Below are 12711 nucleotides of genomic sequence, written 5' to 3' on the forward strand. Positions count from 1 at the left end.
CTTGTGTGCGCATGCATTGATTCGGGGATCCCAGATGGAAGAGGAGCGGCCCCATTTATGCGGAAAAGAGATTTACGCCAGGTTAACCTAACATAATTCTTTTCACTGAGTTCGAGTTCTATCTCGACAATATCCCGCAATGGAAGCATTTGGACAACTTTAGGCGGTGGCACGAGAATTGTGCGATAATTGATACGCGTTGCGCCCTGACTAGGAAGATTTCGACTGGAAACAAGACAACTTTAAGCCGGGTCCTCTACATTATTTGCGGGAAATGAATGCGTGCAAAAGGTCGCGTTGGTGTATTAGCGCCTCGGTTCAAATCACCGAAAGATCAAATTGATAGCAAACCAGGACAATGAGCATAGCTTTCTAATTAAGAACCTGATCGTCCACTAAGACATATCCTGACGGGGTGGAGAAGCTGTTGGCGAGGATAAGCATGCCTGACTACATGAGCAGCAGAGAGGCTGAAGAAGAGAGATGCACTGTATATCGTGCATTAATTCGAGGTGATAGGAATGTGCGTACGGGTCGTTCATTCTTAGAACCTCCGGCAAGCTGAGGCCCCCTGGAGCGCCAAATAGTTCAAATGCGCAAAGCGCCCTTCAGTATTCAGTCTGCCTTTGTAACTTTTACCCACAGTATCTTAAACTTCTAGTTGGGACGCAGGTCATTACGCCTCGCGCAACCCAACGGTAGGACCCCTTCCGTTTCCGTCTAAAATCAACCATGCGTGAGGTCATTTCCATCCACATCGGCCAGGCCGGTATCCAGGTAAGAATACAGTTTCTCGTGCTTTTCTTCATGAAAATGAGCGCGCGATAATATCGCCCCGCGGCCCAGCGCTCCTGGCCTTACCATGAATATCTTCTCCTCTCCCTCTTATCTTCACATTTAGGTTGGCAATGCCTGCTGGGAGCTCTATTGCCTTGAGCACGGCATTCAGCCTGACGGCCAGATGCCATCGGACAAGACCATCGGTGGTGGAGACGACGCCTTCAACACCTTCTTCTCCGAGACTGGCGCCGGCAAGCACGTGCCGCGCTGCATTTTCCTGGACCTGGAGCCCACTGTCGTGGACGAGGTCCGCACCGGCACTTACCGCCAGCTGTTCCACCCTGGTAGGGAAGTAGGAATGGTACTTGTTAGTTCTGCAATATAAAATGTAGACATGAGACGTTCGGTAAAAACAGCAGTGCTTTGTTTATCGCTTAGAAGTTTGCGCTAGTGCGTTTCTATGCCTTAATGTGCCTGGTAATCTTCCTGGACAGAATTTAAAATTTGCGTCTTCTAACTCTTATCGATTGTCTGGCTTGCGCTTTACAGAGCAGCTGATCTCCGGCAAGGAGGATGCCGCCAACAACTTCGCCCGCGGCCACTACACAATCGGCAAGGAGATTGTTGACCTGGCCCTGGACCGCATCCGCAAGCTGGCCGACAACTGCACCGGTCTGCAGGGTTTCTTGGTCTTCAACGCCGTTGGTGGCGGCACTGGCTCCGGCTTGGGTTCCCTGCTGCTGGAGCGTCTGTCGGTTGACTACGGCAAGAAGTCCAAGCTGGGCTTCACTGTTTACCCGTCTCCTCAGGTGTCGACGGCTGTCGTCGAGCCATACAACTCGGTCCTGTCCACCCACTCCCTTCTGGAGCACACCGATGTTGCTGTCATGCTCGATAACGAGGCCATCTACGGTACGAAGATGCTGCTTTTGATGTCGTTATAGCTTAGGCACTGTGTCAGTGAATCAGTAGGTACTTCACATATTATTGCTCAGGCAGTTCCTAACCTACTGTTCTTTACTATGCAGATATCTGCCGCCGCAGCCTGGACATCGAGCGCCCGACCTACACCAACCTCAACCGCCTGATTGCCCAGGTTATCAGCTCCCTGACTGCTTCCCTGCGCTTCGATGGTGCTCTTAACGTCGATGTGACTGAGTTCCAGACCAACCTGGTGCCGTACCCCCGCATCCACTTCATGCTCAGCTCCTATGCCCCCATCATCTCGGCTGAGAAGGCCTACCACGAGCAGCTGTCCGTCGCCGAGATTACCAACGCTGCCTTCGAGCCCGCTTCGATGATGGTGAAGTGCGATCCACGTCACGGCAAGTACATGGCTTGCTGCCTGATGTACCGTGGCGATGTCGTGCCGAAGGACGTCAACGCCGCTGTGGCCACTATCAAGACCAAGCGTACCATTCAGTTCGTCGACTGGTGCCCCACCGGCTTCAAGTGCGGTATTAACTACCAGCCGCCGACCGTGGTGCCTGGTGGTGACTTGGCCAAGGTGCAGCGCGCTGTCTGCATGATCTCGAACAGCACTGCCATTGGCGAGATCTTCAGCCGTCTTGACCACAAGTTCGATCTGATGTATGCTAAGCGTGCGTTCGTGCACTGGTATGTCGGTGAGGGCATGGAGGAGGGCGAGTTCTCCGAGGCGCGTGAGGATCTGGCAGCTCTGGAGAAGGACTTCGAGGAGGTCGGCGCTGAGTCCGCTGAGGGCGCTGGCGAGGGCGAGGGCGAGGAGTACTAGACGGATAGAAGCGGTCTTTTGACTCCGTGCATTTGTCCTCCTGCAATGTGAAACTGCATTATTGTGTAACCATTGACGGAAGTATTTGTTACGCTGTGTCCATGCGACCGCACATAAACAAGCACTGGTGGTTTGCGTCAGCATGGTTGGAGGGAAGGAACCATGTTCAAAATAAGCTCAGCTTGTCTTCACATAAGCATATATGAATATGGATGTGTTATACGAATGCAGCAAACTTGAAAATTGATCTTCAGCGCGTCAAGGACCAAAACCGAACATAAACACAAACAAACACTTGTCACTGGCGTGAGCGTGAATCATCAGAGAACTTCATGTACAATGAATGTCTCGTAGTCTTGCGATGCAATCTAAGATAGCGTACCCATTCGCAAGAATACAGCTTGATTTGTGTTTGTGCAATACGAATGCTCGAGGTGTGGTAATTTGGGCCTATTTATTGCCTCCAAATGCAACCCCAAGTGCTCCACAGGTCTTTCGCTTTAATTTCATTTACCATAGGGAAGCCTCTCAGTCTGCCGTACATCGCCAGCATCGCTATCCTAGCCATCTCGAAGGAGCAATCAGTGGCAATAATCGCAGCTCCGCCACTGCTTTCAATAGCATGACGCATGGCGACATGGATCCTCACTCGGCATGCCATGATGCCTGGCGCATGGATCCTCACTAGCTACTGAGTCGTTCAGTGGTCCCTTGAGTTCCCTTGCTATTGTACTCTATGCTCTTTCATTACGTGGCCACTATGTGCAAGATGCTAAAAGCCATTATAACATGCGTCCGAGATCAAAGAAGCGTGTACGGCTGCGCCGTGTGGGGCCAGGAAGGGTTGCAAAAAGCTGTAATACATAGTTGCAAAGCAACTTGATTTAGGCTCCAATCACCTAGGTTAACCTAAAGACTATAGCCGGGGTTCATTAAGGTGGTGTGCTCTGGCAAATTCAGGTGAGAACATCCATATCACAAACGTGTCCCGTAGTTCGGTCGTTGACTGTCGATTCTGGCGGATAACAGGGAGAGGCATCCTTATTGGGATTGCCCTCGGCCTTTAAGTTGGTTGCTCTGCATCAAATTCCAGTCTTAGCTTCGAAAGGTTACGGGCCGCAAGGTTCTACAGGTTCCAGCTGACCTCAGTCACCCGGTCCGGAACTCTTCTCCTGGCCCGCTTGCTCTTAGCAACGGCTGCTGTGACACGAGGGGCTAGCATTGCTGCAGATCTCGGAATGCATGTCATGGCATTCCAAATGCTTGTGCGGCTTTCGCCCGTGGTCCTTGTTTTGTGCCAACCCCCGTGTGGCAGGCCCCGCTCCGCGTGTAAATAGCGTGCTTCATCCCGAAAGTTTACGGGGCGGATGATTTCCTGTACTTGCCGGCTTGCTTATTGGCGTACGGCCACGTCTAAAAGTATGCACGTGCTTCATGCGTACGGGAGTTCGGCTTGCCTCCTGATATGTACGGCGTGCCTTGTCACCGCTTCCCACAGGAAGCGCGTCACCAGGGCATCTGTAAAATGGTTAGTTTATGAATTATGCCGATGTTTCGAAGCGGTGCGGAGCTGAGTTGCTGGTCAGCATCCCTTTTGTATGCAACCTCTTTGAACATCGCCGTATTGCAAGATGCAAGCATCTGCCAATCTCCCAAGCAGACTGGGTTTGTAAATGCGCTGTCGCACTTCTGTGAAAGAATGGCATTTGTACGGTATTGCATTGAATCCGACAGCTGTACCTTGCGTGGACTGGCAGCGCCGCAGAACGCTCGCTATGAACAACTGCGACATACTGTTATGTATGAAAAAAATAATGGAAGACATGGGCACCTTTCAGACCTATGCATTCTTGGTTTCTTCCTCACCTTTCAGTGTCTGCGCCGTATAAGTGTAACCGAACGGGCGGACCATGTATAGGTCTGCTTTCTTCAATAAGTCAGCGCCGCAGGTACTAGGAGCTACACCTGCGGCACCTGTTGTTAGCGATTCTATAGTCGCACAGGCACCGTTTACTGTTTTCACAAACCAAACATCAGGTAGAACGCTGAAATTTCCATCTAGCAGGAAATTTCTCTGGGACAGAACACCGCTGGGCCGTGCTGAGGTCGTCGAGTTAAAGGTATGAGGACCGCGCACCTTGGGTCCTTGAACAGGTTACTATGGGAAACACCAATATTTTCTATGCAGGACAATTTACCGGTCATCAGCGTTACAAGCGATCTGCATCTGCGCCTTGGACCGGGCAGGGTCACCGTTGCAAATGTATCTTGCACCAATGGGAGTCGAGTGCATATTAGCCTCCAAATTGCAGCGCCCACGCACCAACGTGAGACCCGAGCGGTGCTTGTGTCAACGTGTCGCAGTAACTTTGCAAATCGCACATGTCTTCAACTCATCTGTCTTACGCCACTGCTTTGCAGCTGCCCCTGGCTCACTGGCGGTGCCGCTTACCACTTCCACCAGTGGTCTCAGCCCCGACCAGTTGGGCATCCTTCTCCAGAATCTGCAGCACAGCCTGGACCAGCGCGGTGCTTCTCGCCTTACCATTGGCTTTGCGCTGGCCCTGGCCTTGCAAACAAGTGGCTCCATCGAACCTACGGGGAACACGTCCAGGGGCAGCTGTCCTTCAACAACCCTGATTGCTAAGCTGCTGCTTCCGGCGGTGACTTTGTGCCTGACGCCATTGTACGCGAAGCGGTTGTGCGATGTCCCTTTGGCACAAAACCTATCTCACCATCAGGGTCCTGAGGCAGGCGTGCAGGTGGGCCTCCCCCGCTGACAGTTTCAGCAGTAGATGATCGCTTTATTTTTACAGCACCATGCATGTCAAGGCTCGGCACTGGGCAATGAGGCGTGTCCGCCGACAGCTCGTACAATCCCGCTTTTGCATTGCAAGCTGTAATCGGCAACCTGGCAAGGGCCGCTGGGCCACAGGGCAAACCTGCTGAGGGACGAAATCCTTGCTTCAATGATCTGCTTAAGTCAGTCTACGGCATGCCTTTTAATCACCTGCGCAGAATGGCTTCTTGACCATGGACCAGGCCAGGAGCCTGCTTCCGCTTGCGGAGGATGACGCAAACGTGTGTGGGGTTGGGCTGGGCCCTTCATGGAGTCTCGGTTTTTTCGGGCAGGAAAAAAGTTTGTTCAGTTTTGTTCAGCTGACGTGGGCTCGGACATGCAAGCCTGAGGTATCACGGGTCTCGCTGAGCCTTGGCGCATTGGGAACACATCGCATCCGCTTGCAGTTGCCAGGCTGCTATCGCTGCGCGCTACCTTGAGCCTGCATGTACGTGTCACACATGCTGTAGCCAACTGCCACCGCACATGCGTCGAACAATGGCGAGCTTCAGCGCTGCCTTTGCAACAGAGCCCTTTCATAGACCTTCCATGCTATCGTGACACGATTGAGTCTCCACCAATCGCCACCTGCTGCCTGCGTCCTTTGCAGGTGTACAGTGTGCCCTTGGTTGGCGTGTGGGTGCGTGGCGTCCGTGGGACTGATCACCCGGCCGTGTACACAGCCGCGCTCCAGTTTGCGTATGGCTCCACGCTACCGGATCGCGCCGTGCAGTCAGACGGTGCCTTCCTGCTGCTTATTTTTACCGGTGGTGGGTGCTACTCAGGGGGGGGTCGGCAGGTGGTTGGCGGAGCGGCTGTCGTCACAGGGAACCGCATGGTGCGCGGTTCTTTGTTGTGTAGCGATTCTTGGCCGGGTTGTCCTAGTGCGGCCAACCGTCTACTTCTTTTTATTGCAAGTAGACACTGCGGTAGCGTGCATCTGCAGTGCATCCACGAGGGATGCGAAATTGGCGCGGAGGCTTGAAAGGAGTAGCCCGCTTGTGCGGCTTTGGAACGGCCGGGCAATAAGAGCTGTTCCCTTAATTGCTGATTATTTTTCGCGTTCCTTGCATTGCCGCTGTCCACAGAGAGTCCGGTTGCGCGCTGTTATGAAGCGCGCTTCACAGACCCGTCTGCTCAGCCGCAGCTTCAGGCGCACGGCCGGGAGACCAGGAGTGAATGTTTTAGCCCCGCCGGCGGTCCAAACTCTACCGGTGGGGCCGCAGCTAATGGCAGTGGCTGCAGCGGCTTTGGTGGCAGCGGCCTCAGAGTTCTCCCGTACTTGGTGAAAGCTGAATTGACAGGGCAAAGCGCCGCGCCTTTGGAGCTCAGACCGGTGCTGGACACAGTGACGGCAGCGGCGGCGGGCCCACGCCTAACACTCCCGCACGGCCGCGGGCCCGCGGGCCAGACGCAGCAACCGTCAGGGCAAGCACGTGGAAGCGTATCCACTCTGGAAGCAGCGGGGACGCCACGCGCTGGCTTGGACGGCACACCATCCGGCTGCAGGCCGGTTTCAGCACCTGTGCCGGGGTCCGCCAGTCGATATGATGCCTTCAGCATATTTCAGTTGAGGGGCAGTGGAAGCAAATTAATGACTAGTCCCAGCAAGGCCATGAAGATTTTGACGGGAGAGGGTGAGGCAGCATACGGCGAAGCTGGAGCCGTTGGCTGCGGTATGAGAGGTGGCGAGAAGTGGGGCCTGGGGAATGCTACCGGGGTAAGGATGCCAGTGGCAGCGCCCGCGCACGGCTTGAACGGTGGCGTGCGATACGGCGCCCGCGGACCGGCTGCACCTCCAGTCTGTGACGCGCCTGGATTAGGACTTGCCCCGGGCGCGGGGACTCTGCGGGACTCGCCTCCGGTACCCCGGAGCTCGGCAGCGCCCACACCGTTTAGGTATGAAGGTAACCCTAGGATCCAGGCCTGCACTGGAGCACCTTCATGGTTAACTGAGCCATTGTTGTTTCTGTCCTGGTGTCCTCATGCAAGGCGGTGCACGCATGGCATAAAGTGAGAGGGGGCGCCCTTCATGCTTGGTTTGTCCGCAGGCCTTCAGTGCCGACAGCTGACGACTGGCATGAAACTGGCTGCCTGCTGTCTGCCTGCGTCGGCACTCCATTACCTGCGTTCTGCATTTGACACGGCTGTTGCTCAAACGCCAGATGGCGCTGCACTGTTTAGCTGCCTCGTGCGCGCGGCTTCCTCACCACATAATTCGTTGCGTTGCTGTAACTCAGGACGGCCCCGGGCCCTACTGTCGAATCCGGGCGATCATCTGGGGTTGTCCGCCTCATAGCAGCTTCCGTGAAAGGCGGCGGCGGCAGCAGCTCTGAAGGAGGCGATATGCTGGGTCTGCCAAGGGACCCCAGGTGGGTGTGGGGCTGGGGGAGACAGCCGCTGCTGCGGACTGGTTCAGACTGGTGTGTCATAAGAGTCTTCTGCGGTATATTTCTGGCAGATTGAAGTCTCCCAACCCTGGCTTGAGCCATGCAGACAGTTGCAGAAATAGCAGTCATAGCACAGTGAGTACCAGATTGGAAGACCCGCTGATGCCCTTTACGCTGTACCTGTGAAGCTGCCTTTGAATGTCAGCGCATGCGTGTCGACTATGACCTGGATTTATTGGAGACATACCCAAATTGATTGTAAAAGATGCGTGTGTTTGAGTATACTGCAGAGGGCACTTCACCTCCTTACCGCCACGACTGATTTCCTAGCGTGCAGGCTGCAGTATCGCGCGGCCGCTGTGGAGGCACCTGGAGAGCGCTCCGCTGCCGCAGTCAGCCGCAGAGCGTTCGAGGGAAGCACTTGGACGCCCTCCTCGAGAGTCCCAGCACCCTCATCAGTTCCTCTAGCAGCAGGGGGAAGTTTACCGGTGTTGCCAGCGGTGCGGGTTTCTGCTGCTGGCGTGACCAGCGGGGCGTCCTCACTGTCACGGACCGGCTCCACCGAGTGGACCGATGCTGCGAGTGGGGTTATGGGCACGCCCGCAGCGCCGATATCTGGGCGCGATTCGCAATTTCTTGCGGCCACGCCTGGCCAGCCGCACGAGCCGACATGGCCTCACACTCAGCTCCAGCAGCAGCCCTATGCCACTGGCGAGGAAGCCATGACTGCATCGACCGTGTGTGGCGTCACAGCATGGAGGATGACTGGCATGGTCGCAAATGGTGCTCGAGGCTTCAACACTGCCCGCCAGGCTGCGTGCGCTACCGCGCCGATGGCTGAGGCCCCAGTTGCAGCACAGCAGCACCCTTGCGGCCCTGTTAGCACTGGGAAAGGGCTGGGTCAGCAGCCCTGGGTTGCAGCATCCTTCGGCCCTGAGATGGCCAGTACTGTCGGCGCGGACGTTACGGGCACCTGCAGTGGGACCTGGTGCGCAAACCAAGCAGCTGCTGATAGTGCCGGGGGACCCCCTACCGAGAAGCGTGTGGCTGCGGCTGCTAGCCAAAGCCTAGACCGATGGCTGCAGTCCAGTGTCCAGGTCACTGGGTATGACCGCGGCTCGGCAATGCACACGACGGGGACAGTGGTCACAACCTCAGTAGCTGCTACGTCGGACACTTCCGCGGTTGGTCCTGCCACAGCGGCGGGAAATCGAGGTTCCTATGATAGCGGCTATCTTGGGACTGATCGGCAGCCTACCACGGCATCCACAACCAACCTTGAGCACCCCGCCGCAGGAGCACCCCAGGCACAGCCGTTACAACGCCCAGCGTCTGCAGACCCGCACACGCGTCAGGAGTCCAGCCTCTCACTACAGCGTCCACCTCAGCAGCATCCGCTCACACAGACCCAGAAGCAACCACCCGGCGAATTAGCAAGGGGCCATGGACTGCACCGGGTCTCAGCTGCAATGCCGGACCCGTATCGCCTGCAGGAACCGCCCAGACGCCCCGATACGCAGGACAGCCGCGGTGAGCTCCGAGGACAGGAACTCCCTCATAACCTACATTCCGTGCAACAACCCGTACCACATGCTTTCCAACAACTGCATCTCTATCAGCTCCCGCAGGAGCATACCGAGCAGCCTCCACAGCAGCTGCCCCTGCAGCATACGCAGCCACAATCCTCTGACCGTTGGAGCGATGAGCAACTTCAGCAGCGCAGGCCGACGAGCCAAGCAGTGCTTGCCGACTGCGGGGAAGCCGTGGAGTTGTCAGCGCCTGATGGGGAGGGGAGTGACGATCTGCCTATGGACCCGGTGCTACTGAAGCGAGAGGTGCTGCAGCTGCGGAGACAGGTAAGTCAGGAAAGGCAGGTTTTTGTCTATTAAGGTGTTATCTTGCGTCATGGCACCTGTAGCCTTGTTTTGACACCAGCTGCCACATAGGGCTCGCGAATCGGGCCATGCGAGCCGTGCAGTGCCGGCATTTGCGATGGGTTTGTCTTCTTGAATACCCAAGTTAATTCGCTAGCAACATCAGGCTTCTGTTTTGAAATTTTAGGAACATGGGGCATTTGTGTGTGTTATGTGGTCGAGGGTGCCTGGTACCTGCATAGCTGTCTAACACGACTGGGGGAACCAAGGGCTTCCTAATGCCTGCCGAATGCTTTATCAAACTCCACAATACAACAGGTGAAATGTGAGAAACGGAAAGGGAAGGGAAAGAAATGCAGCCCCACGTGACCAAACGCAGGGTCTTTGTAGAATGCAAGCGGAATCGTTCTGTCCATAGCCTCCTCACCGCGCGGAGCGCCTCCTTATCCGAAACCCTGGCCCCCGCCCTGCCCTGGCCTGGCGATTCAGGTCGCTAGCCTTCAGCAGAAGCTTCGCAGTGTAGCCTGCACCGCATGCCAGCGGCTCCTGATTACTAGCGGACAAGAAAACAGCACCAGCAGTGTGCGGGCCATTAACCCGGAGGCGACGTGCCGACTTGCTGCCGTGGCTGTTACCTCAACTACAACTTATGGGCTGCGCCAAGCTAGCCGGCAAGCCGAATTATACGATGCAAAGTGCGATGGCATGGTCTCAGGTGGCTGTGAGAGCTCGTCCAATGGCCTAACGTGTAAGCGTCAGGAGCATGTTGCGAATCAGCAGCCGGGTGACGGGACTCCGAAGAGCTCTCGCAACAGTACAGCATGTGCAGCCAGCGCCAGCGTGAAGACACCAGGTAAGTTACGGCCCAGCATTGCCACCACAGCTGGGTCAGCATCGACGGAGGCACGGCCATCCGGTATGGCAGCTACGCTGGCTTGCTCGGGTGGAGGAGTTGAATACGCGGCACCTACTGATGCCAGCGCCATCCCGAATGATCCTTGGGTGCGACAGCCGGCAGCCGCAGCCGCAGCCGCAGCCACAGCTTCTTCCGTAGAACGGGTGGACCGCATGTCGGTGTTTTCGGAGGCTTCCGACCGTGCCAGCGTGTGGAGCATGGCGTCACTCCAAAGCTCTATCCTCTCCTACCACTCAAGCACCTCACGGATCTCTGCGGACGACATTAGCCGTGGCAACAACGGCTTCAGCTCTAGCGGGGGAGGCTCCATCCAGTCCGGCAGCCATACGATCCTTCGGCAGGACACATGCAGTGAGCCATTGCTGCAATGCAAGGGTGCGAATCAGAGCAGCGGCGGCGTCAGCAGTGGCTCAGGGAGGGATGATGCAGTCGCGCAAGGTGGCGGCCACGCGCTGCCAGCGCATCAGGCGTTTTCAACGGCCCAGCCGCACGAACGACTGCTGTTAAACCTTAACAGCAGGGTGTGTGCAGCGCAGGCACCTCAAATTGAAGCTACACCTTCTGTTCAATCTGGATGCGGTGCTGCTGCTGCAAGTGCGTCTGGGGGTCGCTCAGCAGGCCATCTGGGGAACGGAGACAGTGCAGGGCTTGAGGTTGCGGATCGTTTGTCTTCACCTTTCCAGCCGAACACAACGATCCGTGCGAGTGCAGACTATCAGCGTTTGGAATGCAAGCCGCGGCTTTGTGAGCGAGCTTCTGGCGGGGTCGTCAGCCGGGGTCAACGAAGGCCGCGACGGACCAGTAGCGACAGCGACGACCTTAGTGACCACTCCATGGTTTCAGAAGCTGGTGAGTCTGGATATGGGCGGTGTTCGTGGGCTATGTTGTCTGCCGGCTGATTGATGCAGAGGATACAACATGAGGTGGGAAATGACCCCAGGTCGAAACACATGCAAACGGCAGGCGCATTGTGGGTAGGAATTGCAAACTGCCATGTGCCATTGAATTCCAACATGCGTCATCTCGGTGTCGGCCGGTTACTCATACACCACATATGAGCGGTCGGTAGCAATGAACAACCATACCATCCGCCTGTCCTTGCTCCCTACCGTTTCCCCCTCCCGCGCTTTACATGGTGTGGTCTGCATTAATTCCTGGTTTGGAACCACTCAGATGACGTAGCCAGACCTGTACGGCCATCCGTTCCCCACTCCTGGAGAGCCGAGTTCCCAACTGCGCTGGATCGCGCGGATCACTGCAATGCGCTACCCGGTAACGCAGCAGGTGCCAACCACACATCCATATCCAGCTCCAGCGGATGGTCTGATAACCAGCCTCGCGTGATTACAGCGCCGCCACCACAAGTTTCCTCGGGGCCAACATCTGCGGCGGTATCGATTGGGCCCGTGATCCGCACCAAATACGTCCCGCTAGATAATGACAGTGACAGCAGTGACTCAGAGTCGGATGGGCTGCTAGAGCAAAAGTACGGGATACGGCGTACGGAATTGTGATAGACCAATGAGGACACAAATTACTCGTGGAACAGGCATGGAGGCGTTGGCGTGGGTTTTGTCGGGTTGACTTCAGTGTTGTGGTTGCGGTCCGGACGGTTCGTTTACTCTAGTGCGTGATTATGATGCAGAAATAAGAGTGCAAGAAGCCGCGGGCACGCGGTGGCATAAAACTTGGGAGCCGAAACACAAGACTCCGTCAATGTGAATGTGGCTAGAATTGCACGGTCGCGATTGCAAAATACCGTGACGGGCGTGCTTGGGACTGGTGATGGTGGGCGCCGAGTGATCAGTGATCAAGTTGTAAGGCATCTCCTTCTGCCTTAGGCTGGACAACAGAGCATTCTTTCGTCTTATCATGGCGTTGGATTTTGGTTGGAAGTGCGGGCCCTCAACGCCCATATGCCTTGCATGCTACCACCACTGCACAATACAGCGAGGGCCCCGCCTTCCTCGGCTCCGAGGGATTTGCACGTGTGGCCTCCCTGTGGAGCATTACTATAAGCACCGCAAAAAAGTAGGGGTGTCAATATTACAAAACCATTCATACTCGCCACTGGCCCTTATCTGCGACACCAACGTACCAAGTGATTAGCGGAACACAGTCTCCACCAGATTTCCCGTCTTGTAGAGATCTGCCAGGAT

The 12711-nt window shown here is 56.0% G+C and overlaps 2 protein-coding genes across 2 annotated transcripts; both read left to right on the plus strand.

The window, feature by feature from the left end:
• Positions 1-29: 29 nt before the first annotated feature.
• Positions 30-2617, plus strand: tubA2 (alpha tubulin). The gene is made up of 4 exons (XM_002950961.1): positions 30-777; positions 902-1124; positions 1330-1692; positions 1809-2617. The coding sequence occupies exons 1-4, from the start codon at positions 733-735 to the stop codon at positions 2531-2533; spliced, it is 1356 nt and encodes a 451-aa protein (XP_002951007.1). The 5' UTR covers positions 30-732; the 3' UTR covers positions 2534-2617.
• A 1459-nt stretch (positions 2618-4076) lies between these two features.
• VOLCADRAFT_91573 (uncharacterized protein) lies at positions 4077-12066 on the plus strand (the record flags this gene model as incomplete). Its single annotated transcript, XM_002950962.1, has 8 exons — positions 4077-4095; positions 4955-5295; positions 5983-6142; positions 6461-7271; positions 7613-7744; positions 8100-9618; positions 10126-11401; positions 11726-12066. The coding sequence occupies 8 exons, from the start codon at positions 4077-4079 to the stop codon at positions 12064-12066; spliced, it is 4599 nt and encodes a 1532-aa protein (XP_002951008.1).
• Between the last annotated feature and the right edge of the window lie 645 nt (positions 12067-12711).

The sequence above is a fragment of the Volvox carteri genome (genome assembly GCF_000143455.1).
Source record: "Volvox carteri f. nagariensis unplaced genomic scaffold VOLCAscaffold_21, whole genome shotgun sequence".
Classification (NCBI taxonomy): Eukaryota; Viridiplantae; Chlorophyta; class Chlorophyceae; order Chlamydomonadales; family Volvocaceae; genus Volvox; species Volvox carteri.